This window comes from Pituophis catenifer, unplaced genomic scaffold, assembly GCF_029215685.1.
Source record: "Pituophis catenifer annectens isolate HBS135680 unplaced genomic scaffold, rPitCat1.0.hap2 SCAF_1, whole genome shotgun sequence".
Taxonomy (NCBI): Eukaryota; Metazoa; Chordata; class Lepidosauria; order Squamata; family Colubridae; genus Pituophis; species Pituophis catenifer.
This window is the reverse complement of record NW_027256881.1, coordinates 299546474-299563644: the sequence shown is the minus strand read 5'-3', so window position 1 is coordinate 299563644 and position 17171 is coordinate 299546474. Positions and strand designations below refer to the sequence as shown.

The 17171-nt window shown below is 35.1% G+C and overlaps 1 protein-coding gene across 1 annotated transcript in view; it reads left to right on the top strand.

The window, feature by feature from the left end:
- The window catches only part of SPTLC2 (serine palmitoyltransferase long chain base subunit 2), a 58508-nt gene extending 41337 nt beyond the window's left edge, over positions 1-17171 (top strand). Inside the window, exons 10-12 of the mRNA XM_070931438.1 lie at positions 9859-9994; positions 10564-10693; positions 15186-17171. Of these exons, the coding sequence (XP_070787539.1) occupies positions 9859-9994; positions 10564-10693; positions 15186-15305 (386 nt within the window). The 3' untranslated portion in view covers positions 15306-17171. The remainder of the gene's footprint in view (positions 1-9858; positions 9995-10563; positions 10694-15185) is intronic.

The following is a 17171-nucleotide window of genomic DNA, read 5'->3' as shown; positions in this document are numbered from 1 at the left end:
TTCTGTCACTCTATAAATATTCATGATTGAATAGCCATGCTCAAGTTTACATGAAAAATATCTTATGCACTATGAGCTTGTGATGATTTGTCAATAAACTAAATTGAAGAAATAGACTGTCTTCATTGACACTATAATCGTGTGCTTATATGTTTGTATATAAGAAAATTAAATTTGAGTTTTTCAGATTGCCTCTTAAATGTATCTGGAAAGTTGCCATTGATATCTTACCAGAACCTTTAGAACTGCAGCCCCAAAAATGTGGTGAGGTAGTTTGCTTCAGATGACTTTGATGATAAAGCTGATAAATTTGATGAAGTAATTTGCTCCAGATGGTTTTTAATAGCAGTTGTGGCATTTATCAAATAATAATATGGTGTTCTTAAATTTACTTGGTCAATAAATTATTTATTTTTGATTTACATAGCTGTCCATCTCAAGTACATGACTGGATAGCTCATAAAGTTAAAAAATAAAATATATACAACTATTAAAATAAAACATAGCAGTTTATCATAAATAAACCTCCAGTATAACCAGAATGGGCTCTGTCCCATACCTGGGTCCCAAGGTTCAGACACAGAACTAGGTTTTTCAAAGCATTTTGAAAAAGCCAGCTGGGTGGGTATGCTCAGAGGCTACAGGTATTACCCAAAGTAATGGTTGTTAAATAAATCAATCTTCCTCCATTGGCTTTGATTGTCAGAAACTGGCTGAAAAGGTTGCAACAAGTGTTAAGTGTCACTGCAAGGACCAGTTGTAAGTCACTTTTTTCAGTGCGGTTGTAACTTTGAACAGTTGCTAAATGAATGGTTGTAAGTTAAGGACTACCAGTATGCTGCACAGTCATCTCTCTCAGAATAATCGAATTGCTGAAAATTTGTAGCACTTAACAATATGTCTACAGTAGGATGAGATATGAAATATGTTAGAATGTGAGCATTGAGATGTGTCCATAAATTTGATTACACTATTTTTAGTACTTGGACTTTCAAATTGCACCTTACTACACATTGGTTTTGTAATCTTTTTCACACAGTGAATCTCCATATATGATTAAGTAGGTTAGGTAGGCTTCCTATTATGGGAATAGATAATCATCTGATCAGAGTTTTGATCAGATCTGTCTGATAGAATTTTTACATTCTTCATGAGGAGAGATTGTGGATAGGCTTCTTGACCATTTTCTTCATAAGCTATATGAGTAGTTGGTAGCTTTTTAATCTTGAAATCATCACTTATTTTCAATGCCTGTAGCATATTGCTAAGTATTTGTAATTATTCCAAAAAAGATCCTTGGCCAAACTGGATGTTGTTAATGGAAGATATACGGAGAGAACACACATGCTTCCGAAAATGGCATTTCCAGCATAGGACAAGAGGCTAATGAAGAGTGAATAGTTGTAATTAGGTGACAGCACATGCAATTTGGAAAGGGGACAGTGGCTTCCTTTCTTTTATTTCTTATTGTTTGTTTCAAGAAATCTTTCAATTCCCATTAGTGTTTCTGTCTAACACTCATAATGATAATCCCCAGGGATTTGTCTCAAATAATTTATGAAATTTAAGAATACAGTTTCTGACTGTTTTGTATCTTAATTTCACAACTGAACATGAATTGGTTTATATACAGGTGCTATGCTCCTAAAATCTGCTCCCACATTTTTTATAGTTAGCATATTAGATATTGCTCTCCAGTAACTTTGTATGTCCCTATTTTCAGAATTCATAAGTGCAAATAACCCCCACCCAACTTGTGTTTTCTAACATTTAACTTAAAGTAAAATACATATATTTAGACCACCATAGTAAGGCTCTTTTAAGACAAATTAACTATTTATATGAATGTTCAAATGAACCAAAAAGAACTGAAATATGGAGAAAATATGGTTTCTTTGGAAAAGAGATGTTAATTAAAACATGGAATGCTGGAGAAGATTAATCATGTTTATACAGGTGGAAAATAATTTAAAGGAAATAGTGTGGGATACATTTTGTGCATAACTTCAGACAGGGACCTGAAAAAGAAGAAAATATTGGTCCAAAGGTATTGTGTAATTTTTTAAAAAATCACTGGATTTATTTTCTTTTACCCAATTCATGAACTGAATAATTACTAAATGAATTTAAATGACAATATTTAATATTTGCAAAAATTAAATAATAGCAAAAAGCAGTCCATAGCTCAGCCAGGGTTGCCTATTTAACTATAATTTATTAAACTATAAGTAATTGGAAAGAATGTAAATATGATGTGCGGTCATTGCTGCACATTAATCTACTTGAAGGAATGATCTTTTATTATATAAATTTATAGACCAGATTCATGGCTATGGCTTCCTAACCATAGATTGTAAAATAAACCTTGGATTTGCTAGGTTCATCTATCATCTAAGCTATTGCTTATCAAACACAATGGTTGGATTCACACAGTATACTAAATATTTTAGCTTTGTACATTGCGTTATCCTAGCCAACATCACTCAAAGAACTTGAGAGTGGGGAAGGAAAAAGCATTCCATTTCTTTCCTCATTTGGAAATACAAAAGGACAGAATTAATAGTTCATGATCTAAGTTCTCATATGTATAGTAGGAATTTGTAAACTGCCAAGAAGAGATTAGTAGTAAATTTTCTGAGAAGCAGGTGTGATCATGAAGTATAAATCTGCCTCATTTTGAGTCAGCCAGTTGATTCATTTAGATTTATAGTGCTGATTGACTGGTGGCAATCAGTAGATAGGTGGCAGTCTTTTGTGATGAAACTGTGCCCATGATCCAGTTTTCAATGAGAATTCAGTAAACATATTACTTGTTGATGAATCATGTTTGCTACTTCTGAATCACAACCCTCACTTGCTTTCTTTTCCCAACCTAATCCATATTTCATCATAAGCAAATTCATCTGTTACACCAATTAAATCATAGTGGTTGGTGGCAGGGACTACATAGCAGTGGAAGAACCAATGGCTTCTCCTTTGCCTTGGCCAGTGAAGTTAGTCCCAAGTATTTCTATATCATTGATCTAGCCCTTCTGCTCTAGTTCACTTTTTTTTTAAAGATGCGTTTTTAATTAATGGCCGGAGAACTCTATAGCAAATTAAATGGACAATCTTCAACATCAGTTTTATTTGAAAAAAGTATAATGGGCCCAACATTGGTCCTTCAGTAGCTGAAGCAAATAAAATGGCTGTAGGTAGGCATTCGGTGTTTTAAACTGTGTCCATTTGCTCAGAAAAGGACAGACATAAGCTGGAGATAGACAAAATTATGAGCAATGTTCTTATGTCCAATAGGTGAACGTTTCATGATTTTCCATGCCCATTATAAGAGCAGACTCCCTCACCCCAGACTGTTTTGTAAGAATATCGACAAGACTATCAAGACTCAAATTGGCTGATTAGTCCTCAGTTTGAAATCTTTTGAATTATTTCATGGTATAGTTTCTCTCTTGAATAGACTGGATCCAATTAAAATGCTACAAAAATGCTAAGGTTAAATTCAATTACTTTTCAATCAAGAATCTAGAAACTTGTTAAGTTATAAAATATGTGAATTCTTCTGGAATAATGAATCCAAAAGGTTGTTTAGTTGACAAAGCAAAATTGTGTATATAATTTAATATAATTTGTTCCTAATATGGAAATTAGGTTATTTTTCCTCTTCATTATTTATAAATTATTTTTAAAAAGCTAAGAATGTTTGGTTGTACCATAGGTATTTCTCTTTTGAATTTCTTCCAATAACACAATTGTTAATATAGTGTTGAATTATCACCTTGGGAACCCAGAGACCAGTCAAAACTAATTTGAACAGAGCAAACTTTTGTTGTTGTTGTTGCTGACCTCAAGAATCCCAAGCTGTGCCAAAGAGCTGTTGGGAAAACAAATACTTTGTAGGTCATAAAGAGTTTCCGGCTTCTCCTCAGGGGACTGACAACTTTAAAATATCACTTAATGGGGATGTGGTTCTGGCAGGGGGTCTTTTAAATCTAACAGACTGTTCCTTCCCTTGCAGTTCCTTGAGGCATAAAAGTGGCTTTTGGAAAGTTCTCTTTGTTTGGCCCAGGTGGAATGTTTTAGTCCTTTCAGAGGAATGTTCAGAGATGCTGAGCTTATAGGACTTTTCATTTTGATATTTAGCAGGGTTTCAAATGTATTTCTAAAACACTGTCTGAAAATGTTAAAAATATTGAAAAAATTATATGTTTGTATGGTATTCCAATTTGGCTAAAGCTGTGTTAATAAAATGCAAGTGTAATCATTGTGCTGAGTAAAGAAAATGACATTGCAGAGAAAGAGTTTAATTTTTTAAAGCTTACCACTTACTCTTGGATACAAGAGTAATATGTGTCTATCGCAACATTATTAAATTGCAGGTTACTAACCAATCCCTTATTTCATCTTGGGAATACATTCCATTATCAAAGAATCCAAATGATTCCCACCGTTATCCTAGCCAGTCTTTTACTTCTTATATTCTTGACTTCTTTCCAAGGCCTCATTATTTTGTAAAAAAAAAAAATGAGGAAAATGTTATATGTACCCCCACTTCCTTCTCCCTTCTGCCAAGCACTATATAGTTCCTAGAAGTCTCTTCAGGGCTGTGTATGGTTGTATCATTGGTTCCCACGAGGTTTATGACATCTGCTCTTCATCTAAGGATCTGGAAACATTCTTTGGTGAAGAGATTCTGCAATAACTCTTCCTGACAGACTTGGACATATACCTTCATTTGTCTCTTCTATCTGTTTGATTTTCATCTAAGAATACATATGAAGAGAGTCTTGCTGCTGCTGTTATGTTTCCATATTTCTTGGATTGCAATTTCTAGTTTGAGCGTTTTTTAAAAAATAAATAACCCTACAATTGAAAAAAAATTGTCAAGAAGAAGCACAAAAATTGTAGAAGGTTCAGGGAATGGCCTTGGAGGACAATGGGAAAGCCCATTTTACCAAGACTACAATCATACAGATGTGGTTTAGGATAATTCCAAGAAACTGATTTCTTATTTCTTTTTACTGATCTATAGTATCGAGCTGACACATATATTATACATGTTTATAGGAATGGCTCCTAATATCTCCTTATTGCCCTTTCAATCTATGTATGTACAGCATAGAAATTTTCTGTGTAATATTATAGGTTGAAAGGGAAAGTAGAGATCATATTATTACTTATTTTGCTTAGTTTTTATTTTGTTCTTTTGAATAAATAAATAGAAAAAAATATTTTTTTAGTTCAGGGATCACAAACTCATGGCTTTCAGGTCACATGTCATTCTCTCACTCATTTTCTACATCACTGTGAATCACTACATTCCCATAATCATCTAGTTCAGACTTCAGTTACGCTATTGTTTGGTGTTTACATTATATTTTGAAGGTGTTAATCTTGAAAAACAACTGCACTGTAGGTTCAACTGAGGTTCTCTAAATTGCAATGAATTTAACTATTTTCCCAGTATTTAGACTCATTGTCAGCTTTCAGCCCATAATAATTTGACATTTGAACAGAACTTTGTAATTGAAATCCATTCATAAATGTCCTGCATTCTGCACTAAAGGAGATCAGATTTGACTTACACGACATTCCATCAGGTGATGGAAGATTGTCGTCTTGTCTCCTTTTATTCATTTTTTATCAAAGCTGAATATCTTTAGCTGCTCCAAATTCTTCTTACCACTTAGTTTCTAGTATCCTGATCATTCTCATTACCCTACGTTGAATCTGCTCCAAAGTTTTTTAAAAATTTTGGACATACAGATAGTCCTTGACTTACAATGGCAATTGGGATCCGAATTTCTGTCACTAAGCAACATGGTCATAAAACACAACAACAGTTCTAGTTACTGTTAAGTGAAGACCATGTATATTAGTAACTAAGGACCTCACCTGACTGTAACTTTTGACTTTCTGATGATTTTCCGTCTTATTTTGCTTGTAATAAGCAGACAAGGAATGTCAGAAATTCTGATCATGTGACTATTTTAGATTCTGTTATTTTACCTTATATCAATACTGTAGTGTTCTAACATTTCTTGTGTTTGTTTTCTTTTCCTTTGAAAGAAGTCTTAATTAAGCCTCTATATAATTGTCAGGCATCCCTGTAGCTTTAAACTCATGATGAATGAGTTGCATAGGCATTTCATATGCAAAATATATTTTAACAATTCTCAAGTTACACCATCTACCCCTGTTTTTGAGTGAGGAAATATAACACAAAATCTAAACAGCTGAAAGACCGACCTATTGTAGAAGTTCACATCAATTCAGCAAGCTTGAGTGGTACTCTCTGCAACCAGTGGTTTACAAAGAAACTGATGCAAAGCAAGAAAAATTAAAAATCGTTAAGCTAAATAGTTGTGGGATGCACATAACAGGATTGTTGGAGACAGTGGGTAAATAGAAGAGCTGGTTTTGAAAAGAGACAGATAAATTGGTAGACCTACTGGCTCCAGGATTATGGAGTCCCAGCCTCGGAAAATCAGGTAGTGGGAAGCCAAATACAATGGAAGAAAAAAGGCAGTTTGGGAGAGGAGGCAGAGAGCTAGCTGAAAACCATGCTCTGGCAAAACAGAGAGAAAAAAGAAATAAAAGAAAGTGTGGAAACCTCCCCCCCCCTCTTTTTTTTTTTTTAAATTGGCAGAAGGACTAATTGCAAGCAAAAGCTGGAAAATAGATGTGAAGCTTGGCACAGAGAATCTGGGAACATCAGCTGATACTTCTCCCTAACATAGAGCAGAGGAGCCTGAACTGTCCTCTATTTAGAGCATCAGTTCTCAACTTGGGGGTCGCGACCCCTTTGGGGGTCGAACAGCCATTTCACAGGGGTCGCCAAAGCCCTCTCTCGCCCTCCCCCCACGCCTTCACTCACCCTCACCCTCTGCCTCTGCTGGATCACCCGGTCGCCGTTCACTTACCCCGCCCACTCCCAATCTATTGCTGCCTCCGGAGTCCCAGCTGATGGCTAGAGGGGAAAAAAACTTTAAATTCTTGCCGCGGGGCTTCAAAGAGCCGCCCTACTCTCAGCTGTTTTGCAGAGGGCTCTGTTGCTAGCTAGCTGCAAAGAGGTAAATTTCTGGAGTAGATTTTTTTCCCCCTAGCTATGGTGAAAAAGCGAAATTGAAAGTAAGCAGGGTCTTGGCTGCAACCTGACAAAATGAGGCAGAGAGATTTCTTTTTCTTTTTCCTCATCAAAAAAGGTAGGTGCAAACTGCAAACAATGGGAAATTTAGGGCAAGAGGAGGTTCAAGATTTTAAAACACAGAAGGAAAAAAGCTCTATTTAACTAGGGAATTGTAATAATTGAGATACTATTAATTGCATATTGTGTTGAAAGCAGAAATGGTTAAGTTGTGGTTTGAAGGAATATATGGGGGAAATTATTTGGTTTATTATTATTGGTAAATATAATTAATTGATTTGTAAGAAATTGGATTGCATGGAAATAATTGGAATATTCATGTTCATATTGATTAATATACAAAAAAGGTAGTTATATAACTAATTGATTTATATTAAAATGTTGAATTTGTATTAAACAACTGTATTACATAATTAACCAATGTGAGGATGGATATAAAAATAGATGACAATGGGAAGGGGTATAATATAGAATAGAAGGGAAAAATTGAATTTGATTAAGATTAGAGATGAGGATGAAGGGTAATATTGGTTTTTTAAAAAAATAGATGAGGAATAAATATAGTAAAAAGGAAATATAAAAATTGTAAATTTAATTGAAATGACTAAATACTGTGTTGGAAGAAATATAAAAATTGTAAATTTAATTGAAATGACTAAATACTGTGTTGGAAGAAATATCCTTCTGGGTTCTGCTCCAAGTGGGGAAAAAGACACTGGAAACATGGAGACTGCTTGGAAAGATGGTTTAATGGTGGACAGGATCACATGGCTTGATGGGGCCCATTGTGTTAGTTTCTGTTGCTATTGTGTTGCAAATGTCCTTTGACAAAGGATTGAGTTTCTGCTTCTGGCCCATTAACAAAGGGTGGGGGGCAGGAAGGTGGGAGTTGCTTGGTCTGTAAAATATGCTTCTCCATTTCTCATCCAGGTAGGGAAATATAATATTCTGCCTTTTTAATATTTCCCAAAATATTTCATTCTTCTAGGAAAGGGGTGGGTGCTAACCTCCTACAACTGTTTAAATTTGTGAACCGGCCAAATACTCTGTTCAAAGAAAATACGTTGTATGTTTGCATGTGTGTTTCTAATTATTGCTATTTGTTCTCTTTTATTCTTTAAAGTTTAACAATTCATTCTTTATCTTAATATCTTAATATTTGTTTGGGGTTGGCTTTCTTCCCTTTCATCTTTTTTATTGTACAGCAATCTTTCTCCTCAAACCTACCACCTCTGTCTTTTCTTTCTTACTTACTTTCTCTTCCCCCCTCTTCTTCTCCCTACTTCCTCTTTCTTTCTCCTTCTCCTCCTCTCTTCCTCCCTCTCTTACCTTCACTCCTACTCTAATTTCCCTTCCCTTCCTTCATCCCTCTCTATTGCTGTATCCTTTTATGCATATGGACTACTCAGAGGGCTGAAAAAGTTATTTTTGACTGGTCCTCGCACTTTTGACCAGTCCTCGAACTTACGACTGTCCTCACAATTTATGTTTTTGCCCTATCTTGTCACCATGGTGAAGAGAAGCAGTTGTGAAATGAGTGACACGGTTGTTAAGAATGGTACAATGGGCATAAATGATGATAACTGTGAAGACCGGTCAAAAGTGTGAGGACCTGTCAGAAATCACATTTTTCAGCCCTCTGGGTAGTCCTTTTGTGCACAAGTACTACTCAGAGGGCTGAAAAAGTTATTTTTGACTGGTCCTCGCACTTTTGACCAGTCCTCGAATTTATGACTGTCCTCACATTTTACGTTTTTTGCCCTATCTTATACCATGTTGAAGAGAATCAGTTGTGAAATGAGTGACATGGTTGTTAAGAATGCTGCACAGGCATAAATGTGAAGATGGTCTTAAGTGTGAGGACCAGTCAAAAGTGCGAGGACCTGTCAGAAATGACTTTTTTCAGCCCTCTGAGTAGTCCCTATACACATAGCCATGGCCACCCGGTCACATGACCAGCTAGCCACACCCACTCAGTCACATGACCTCCAAGCCACGCCCACAAAATAAGCCACACCCACAGAACCGGTAGTAAAAAAATTTAGAACCCACCCCTGGTTGGGGGTCACCACAACATGAGGAACTGTATTAAAGGGTCGTGGCATTAGGAAGGTTGAGAACCACTGATTTAGAGGATGCTTCAGTTAGGAGGTGATTAGCTGGTGGGTGAGCCAAGAGGAGAAACAGATAGTAATCTGAATCCATTTTAAGGTTCTAATTTGAATTTCTCATATAAATGAAAGTGGGATATATTCTTCATAATATTGATGTTGAAGGATTTTGCTTCTATGTTTTTGTATTATGCCGATACGAAACTGAGAGTGACTAGTTAACCTTTGAATTCTAAGCTAGTATTTAAATATCTGCCTTCCAAAAGGGAAGTTATATTCTCCCTTTTGGAAGGAGGATATTTTTGTTGAAGGAATTAATGGAGCAGTTTGAGGTTTTCCATTTAGAATGAAATTAAATGATACCGTACTATGAGGCAAATAAGAGCCAATAGCGTAGTGTACTTGTTAAGGCCCTAGACTATAAGCCAGGAAACCTAGTTCTATTCCTGCCTTAGGCACAAAGCCAGCATGGTGAACTTGGACTAGTCGGCCTCTCTTAGTCAGAAGAAGGCAGGAATTTTTGTTGAATTATTCAAATTCACATTAATATAATAGCATGATTTTGCAAAAATGTGATAAAACTGGATTCATTATTTTTTCCAGGCAAGTTGCGCATACAACAGTTGGCGGAGAACACCAGATATTTCCGAAGACAGCTTAAGAAAATGGGATTTATAATATATGGAAATGAAGATTCTCCTGTTGTACCTCTGATGCTCTATATGCCAGCAAAAATTGGGTAACATTTGGAAATAGTTCCTAGTACATAACCTGAAACATAGTCATTTTTAAAGAGAACATGTTGTGGCACCAGATTAAAAACTCCTAATGTTAGAGACAAATCTTATTTTTAATAGGCTGTATTTAAGGTCAACAGGCTTAGATTTATTTATTTTTGCAGCATTGTAGAACTGCAGAGTACTAAGTAATTCCTCTACTAGTACTTGTACTGAGTAATACTGTCATCAGTTAGAAAGGAATGTAGTAGAATTCTTAATAAATTAATACTCAAGCTGAAGTTGCTGTGTTATAACAGAGACCTTCAAGTTTAAGTTACAAGTAGCCTGCTGAAAGACAGCCCCTGCCACATAGAATCTTTCAACTCTGAGAACTTAATATAGTGGATTTTTTTTTTTTTTTTGGAAGAAGGCTACCTTAAGATTGAACAAAAGATATCTTTGTGTACAGATATTAAGTCAAAGCAGTTGACTCAGGCATTCCTCACCACCACCCCACCCCCATTGTGCTAAACAGCACCAATCTCGTTCTTGTTGTGGTTTCTTTAGTTCTGCCTTGGTCTCTTTGCAGTGCATTTGGACGAGAGATGTTGAAACGGCACGTAGGTGTCGTTGTAGTGGGCTTTCCTGCTACACCAATCATTGAATCCAGAGCAAGAATTTGTTTGTCTGCATCTCATAACAGAGAGATACTAGACACTGTAAGTACCTACGTTTGTGTGTTTTGTCCTTCTCTAAAATGTATGTTCTTTTTTGTTTAAATATAATTAGCTATAGAAATTAGACACCAAAGAAAGACTTTGTTCAGGAATGAATCACGTGAGTCTAGGATACATTAGTAAATCCAGGTGGAGAGGTCTCTTACTGAGGTAGAGACTTGATATGTTCATTACTTGGGCTATTGTATTGAGTCAGTTATTGTTTTATGCACTAGAAGTAATCAAATAGCGAGCTAAAAAGATAGGCATATAAAGATATTCTACACAACTTTTGTTTTGCAGCTTTATCTTTATAATATTTACTTTTGGGAAGATTAATTAAGTTCAGTGTAATAGTTAATGGGGATTTTTGTGCCAGTGAAAGCATTTTGCTTTTGTGTGCCAAATTATAATTTAATTGAACAATAACAGTGTTTTAGTCCATATTGTGAAAAGATTGCTCTTTAATAACTTCTGAGAAATCTTTGCTTTGGCTTTTTATTTCAATAAAACATTGTCAAATGTTTTCTTTCCAATTATTTAAAAGATCTTGACCCTAAATAGTCAATAGCACATATGTACATATATTGCTTCATGTATAAAAACAAAAGTCGTATTATACATTTGATGGCTAATAAAATCAGTCTGGAAAAAAATAGCAGAATGAGCATTTATATATGTGCAAGTGTGTGTATGTTTACAGACTAAGAAAAATTATGTATCAACATAACAAAAGTTCTTAGAAGTATCAGCATTTCCAATTAGCCAGCAGTTCCTAATGTCACAGTCTTCTGATAGTAGATTAGAGTATTTTAAAATTACTATTTGAATTTGTAGAGATTGACTAAAAGGTACATTATCTATCTTAGCAAATTATTCTGTTAACTGCAAAGTTGGTTTGCCACAGCCCAGTCTTAGAAAATTGTTAACTATGTTAATACAGGTAGTCCTCGACTTACAACAGTTCATTTAATGATTTATGACCATTTTTCACACATATGATGATTGCAACATTCCCATGGCTACATGATAAGAAATCAGATGCTTGGCAACTGGTTCATATTTATGACGGTTACAGAATCCTGGGGTCATGTAATTAGCTTTTCTGACAAGCAAAGTCAATGGGGAATCCAGATTAACAACCATGTTACTAACTTAACCAATGCAATGATAAACTTAACAACTATGATAAGAAAATTTGTAAAATGGAGCAAACTGACTTAACAAATGTTTCACTTAGTAACATAAATGTTGGGCTCAATTGTGGTCGTAACATGAGGACTAACGTATCCTAAGACATTAATAGTACATTCTAGTATAAGTAAACCTGCCTTATTTTGTCTCCCTCCTCTCTACTCATTTGGTGAAGCATTTCTTTTAGCCTGTTATGTCTTTCCTGCAATATGTCCATAGCTTGTCTGTATTCTAAATATTTATATTGTTTTGAAAAACTGTTGTTTACATAAAAACTTTTTTTAAGTAAATGTACTTCTCCCAGTATTTAAGTACCCTTTCATATGTAAATAACTAATAAATGTTCTATGCTATATGCTTTTACTGTTGCTTTTGACAAAGTAGAGTATAACCCATTAAAACATATATAAGTATTGGTTTTTAAAATCTCACAAATTCGTGATGCTGTAGTGAACATACCATACATTTTTAAATGTGTAATTTCCATGGTTACATGATGTCAGTAACTGACATCATGGGAACAATTGGGGTCCATTTTTACTTAAATAAGAGCAGTAGAAAATGGGGACACTGAAAATAATCATGGAGTCTAAATCCTTTCTTCTTTCCAAATATTGATAATGTAAGAAAAACGTAGATAAGTTGGGTTGGTTTTATTGAATTATCACATGATAAATGGACTCTAAAGTAGCTTTCCGGAATGTAAACTGAAGAAGTGGGAAGACACATCATTTTTAGCTTGTCTAATCATATCTGGGTCTTATTCGTGCTTACCAAAGTGAATATTGCTCTTTTCTTCCTCCTCCTTTGTTGTCAAGAATATTCTAATTTCTCTAACGAGCTTAAATTTGTAATGCCTCCTTATGAAATCATCCCATATGATAAAGAATTACAGTGTATAAGTAGGTGATATAAATATATCTTCTTTGCCTCAATCAATCAATCATTTTTATTTAGTCATAGACCAAAAAAAATAAATTAATTAAATAAAAGCAAATAGAAAAATCACAAGGTAAAAAGAAAAAAACATAGAATTCTAAAATATTTAAGAAAAATTGGAGGAGATACTACAACATACTGTACAAACTATAGAGCAGTAGTTAGAGGTGGTCAATGAAGTGAGATCAGATTGATCAAATACTAACAACTTGAGACAGAATGAGTCAGAACAACCAGGATGTTTCATGAAAAGTGGAGATGATAATTCCTGGCCATCACCTGCCATAGGGGAAATAATGTAAAATAACATGTTCCATTCTTTCAATTATTCTGTATCAGTACAGTTTCTGTTCAGAGGGGACATTTTGATATAACTTTGCCTGAAAATATTGTGGCCCTGAACCAGAGCCAAGATTTTCTATATATAAAATATATTCCCATGGTCTCTTAATTTCCTTTCAGGAATGAAAAATATACTTTCCTGAAATCATGGTGCCTTTTCCTCTTGTAGTTTCCGCAAGTCACCCGCCTCTCTTTGTTTTAAATTAATAAAATCCTAAATCTAAGTTCAAGAATAACAGTATTTAAAGAAAAAAAATCAATCACAAATTATTTCCATATGATATTTTTTGCTGAGCATTATTATTTTATTTTATAAAATAATAAAATAAAATATCGCTAAGATATATTTGGCCATGTTTACATTTATACCTCTTTTTTTCTTGCCCTCTTACATTTCCATGAAGGTTATTTAACTTGGGGCAATGAGCAGGGAAAGAAAAAGCTCCCAACTACTTCACCACTTTGAGGTTTCAGGATATGTGGCACTCAGCTGTTCATTTTATGTTCTTGACTATTGAATCCAAGTGGTTGTGAATGGATAAGATCTATTGAATTGTTGATAAAGTAAGAGCTTGGCACAGCTTTTGCCAGACGTTGCTTCATAAATTAGAGCAAGCATGAAAATATAAAAGGTGAGAGGGATTATAACTTTAAGGCTCTCTCTCTCCCCCTCCCTTTCCCTCTCTCCCTCCCACCCACCCTGCCTCCCTCTCCTCTCCCCCCTCCCCAGGTTGTTATTAAGAAAAATTGGAGGAAGCAATGCTGTGTACACCACCTTGAGCTCTTGGAGGAAAGGCAGGATATAAAACTAATACATCTGTCTAAATAAAAACAAGAAAAAACAATTTATAGTGTAAATGAAAAACAGTTAAGAATATTTTCTATAATCATGCAAGAGCTAGGTGTTTGGAGTGAATATTTTATTTATCTATTTAGTTTACATACTGCTCCAATTGTTACTAACTCTGAGTGCCACATATTCCTATTCAGCAAAGGATCCAAAAACTGTAGCAAACATTAAAATTCAGAATATATTTTTAAAAATGAGCAGGGACTCAAATACTCAACTTCCAAATTGGATTCAGATTTTTCTGGGATCAACATTTGCCTGCCGTCTTATCTATTTCAGTTAGTCTTGAATGGATGTCTTCCTAAGCATCTCATTGGATACCACTTCAAACCTTGGTTTAAGATCTTGAACTCTGTTTTCTTAAAATTAAAGCTGAGATTTTCAGGTGTCTACATTTGGCCCTGTAGCACTTATTGAATGTATTTTTGGTGGTATGCTTATTTAAATGCAGCATTTACTGCATTTCAGTAGATACTGCAATTAAACAGTTTCATGAAATAAATACAAAATCACACCATAGATGTGTTAGATTGTGGTACAGGACTCTGTAAACTGGTTAGAGCAGTGATGGCTAACCTTTTCCGGACCAAGTGCCCAAAGCTCGTGTGCACCCGAACCCCCAAAATGCAGTATGCATGCGGCCCCCATACATGCACCCCACCCCATCCCGTGCATGCACATGCAGCTCCCCACATACGCCCCATGCGAATTTGCCCCTGTGCATGCACCCCACCCCCTGCACATGCGCATGCAGTCCCACATGCACATGTGGACCCCACATGTACCCCACCCCTGCGCATGCATGGCAGACACCTGACGACCAGCTGGCCGGTGGGAGGCACGCATGCGTGGCAGACCTGAACTGGGGCGATGGTTTGCGTGCCATAGGTTCGCCATTTATGGGCTTAGAGAAAAGCACTGTGAAGCAGTATATAAATCTAAATGCTATTGCTATAATTCCATTGGCTGTGCATTTATGTTGCAAAATAAGAAACTTTTTCTTGAGTATTTGCCATTCTTAATAAAACAAAAGGGAGCATTGGAAAGAACTAAAACAGCAAAACACTTGTCCTACTTCATAACACTACCTAGCTCTTTAAATCTTTAAAAGCTGTAGCATTTCTGTACCTCAAGCAGTAAACTTAATTTATATGTGTTTTATTTTTCCAGACTTTAAAGAAAATCGATGAAGTTGGAAACCTCTTGCTATTGAAATATTCTCGTCATCGAGTGGTACCTCTCCTTGACCGACCTTTTGATGAGACAACATATGAAGAGACAGATGACTGAACTCTTTTGATGTCTTCTGTGAATTGAGTATGCTCCTTAGAATTTTTTATGGCTCAAAGACCAACAGCTACAGCTAGGTTCTTGAATACAACACTTAATGACTGCTCGGCATACACAGAATGACTTTTTACTCACCAAACTGAAGTGGCCACAAGAGCTGTTAAATTATGTGTGGTGAATGGCAAAACAAATCTGGATTTTATTCCCATTGCTTCAAGGTCCAGCTATAGGTGGGTGCCTACCCTGCATTTTTTTAAATGCTGCCTTCTTATTTATGTTGCAGTAAGATCCCTTTGACTTCTGTTGGCACATCTGCATTATTCATCATTCTGCCATTGAAGCTTTGTTGGTGTGTTAGTAAATGCTGCAGGGTTTCTATTATTTTCTCTTTACAAATGTCTGACCTTCCTCAGAATATATGACTGATCAAATGAATCATTTAAGGTTTTTGATATTGTTGACAGCTAATTAACATACATTGAACAGAAAGAATAAACCTAAATATTTCCCTTCCCCGTTATTTCATGCTGTTGGGAGAGTGCCTTTTTATTAGTAAAATGATGATTGACAAACAAGTTTAAGGAATATTATGTTCATCAATGCACAAAAGAAGTCTTCCAGACCATTGGCCACTTTGGGTTTTCAGGCTGAGTATTAAGCTTTCTGCATTTGGGTAAGTAGCAAATAATATTTGAGAGCAGGAGAGATTTTTCTGTGAGCATTGTCTTTTTTCTTGAATACTCATGCATACTCTACTTGTTCATATTTTCTTCATAGAGTATTACAAAATTATATTCTTGTGAATTCAGTTGATGTGTTCCATCAAGGAGTTTGTATTTTCCCCAATATGGTAAATATTTGATTATCACATCCTACAGAGTGAAGCTGTAATAGTAACTATGTAAATCTAACATAGCAAATTATCTTGGGCAAGCTTCATCATAGAATAAGCATCGAAGTTTGAGTTCTGACAGATTATATTAGAATTTTCTGTATGAAGCATTTTCTATATAAAGTTCTGAATTTCAATTGCTGATATTAGATTGACTATTTAGATCTCTGATTATGAAGATGACTGAAGAATCTGAACTAAAAATTAAGAGCCAATTTTGTCTCTATGAGCTTCACATGATATCATTAATCTTTTGGGGACCACTAAAAGAATTATGATCTGATGGAAAAATAATTTATGTATATAGCTATTTGTGGCAGCTGACAAAATGATGTTTTCTCAATAAAAGTGTGTACAAAGCAGTCGGAATATGTCAAAAAGCGACATCATTACCAAAATTTCAAAGTACGTAAGTGCATTGAAAAATGCAAATCTCTGTGTTGTCCATTTGTCAAATGCACCTTTTTGGGCCAGTATTTCACTGAACTGTGTATTAAAATTGTCTGCCTTTATGTGTGACTGTAGAGAATGTTGGGAAATAAACTGAGCAAAAAAAAAAAAAAAAAAAACACAAACCCAACAATATATGGAGCCAGAGGCTTATTATTAGCTAATGGTGGCCCATATTTTGGAAGTCATTAAACAGGCTTGCACTATAAATTACAATTTGAAAATCTTAAATTGCACTGTGCTCCTACTCTTCTCTGTTGGTAATAATGTATATATATCCTAGATTTTTAAAATAAATGTTAAACATTTTAAATGAACTTTTTAATTAACTTTTTAATTTCTTCCAGAAATACAAGTTTTTTACACTGTGAGGAAGTCATACAAATTTGGGTGCCAGGTGGGAAGGGAGGAAAAAGAGAAGCAGATTTTACATTGACTTTAAGAAAATAACAATGCATGTTAAGCTGAGATACTGCTTGACAAAATCTACTTGTGTTCTGCTTAATAAAGAGTTCACAAAAAGG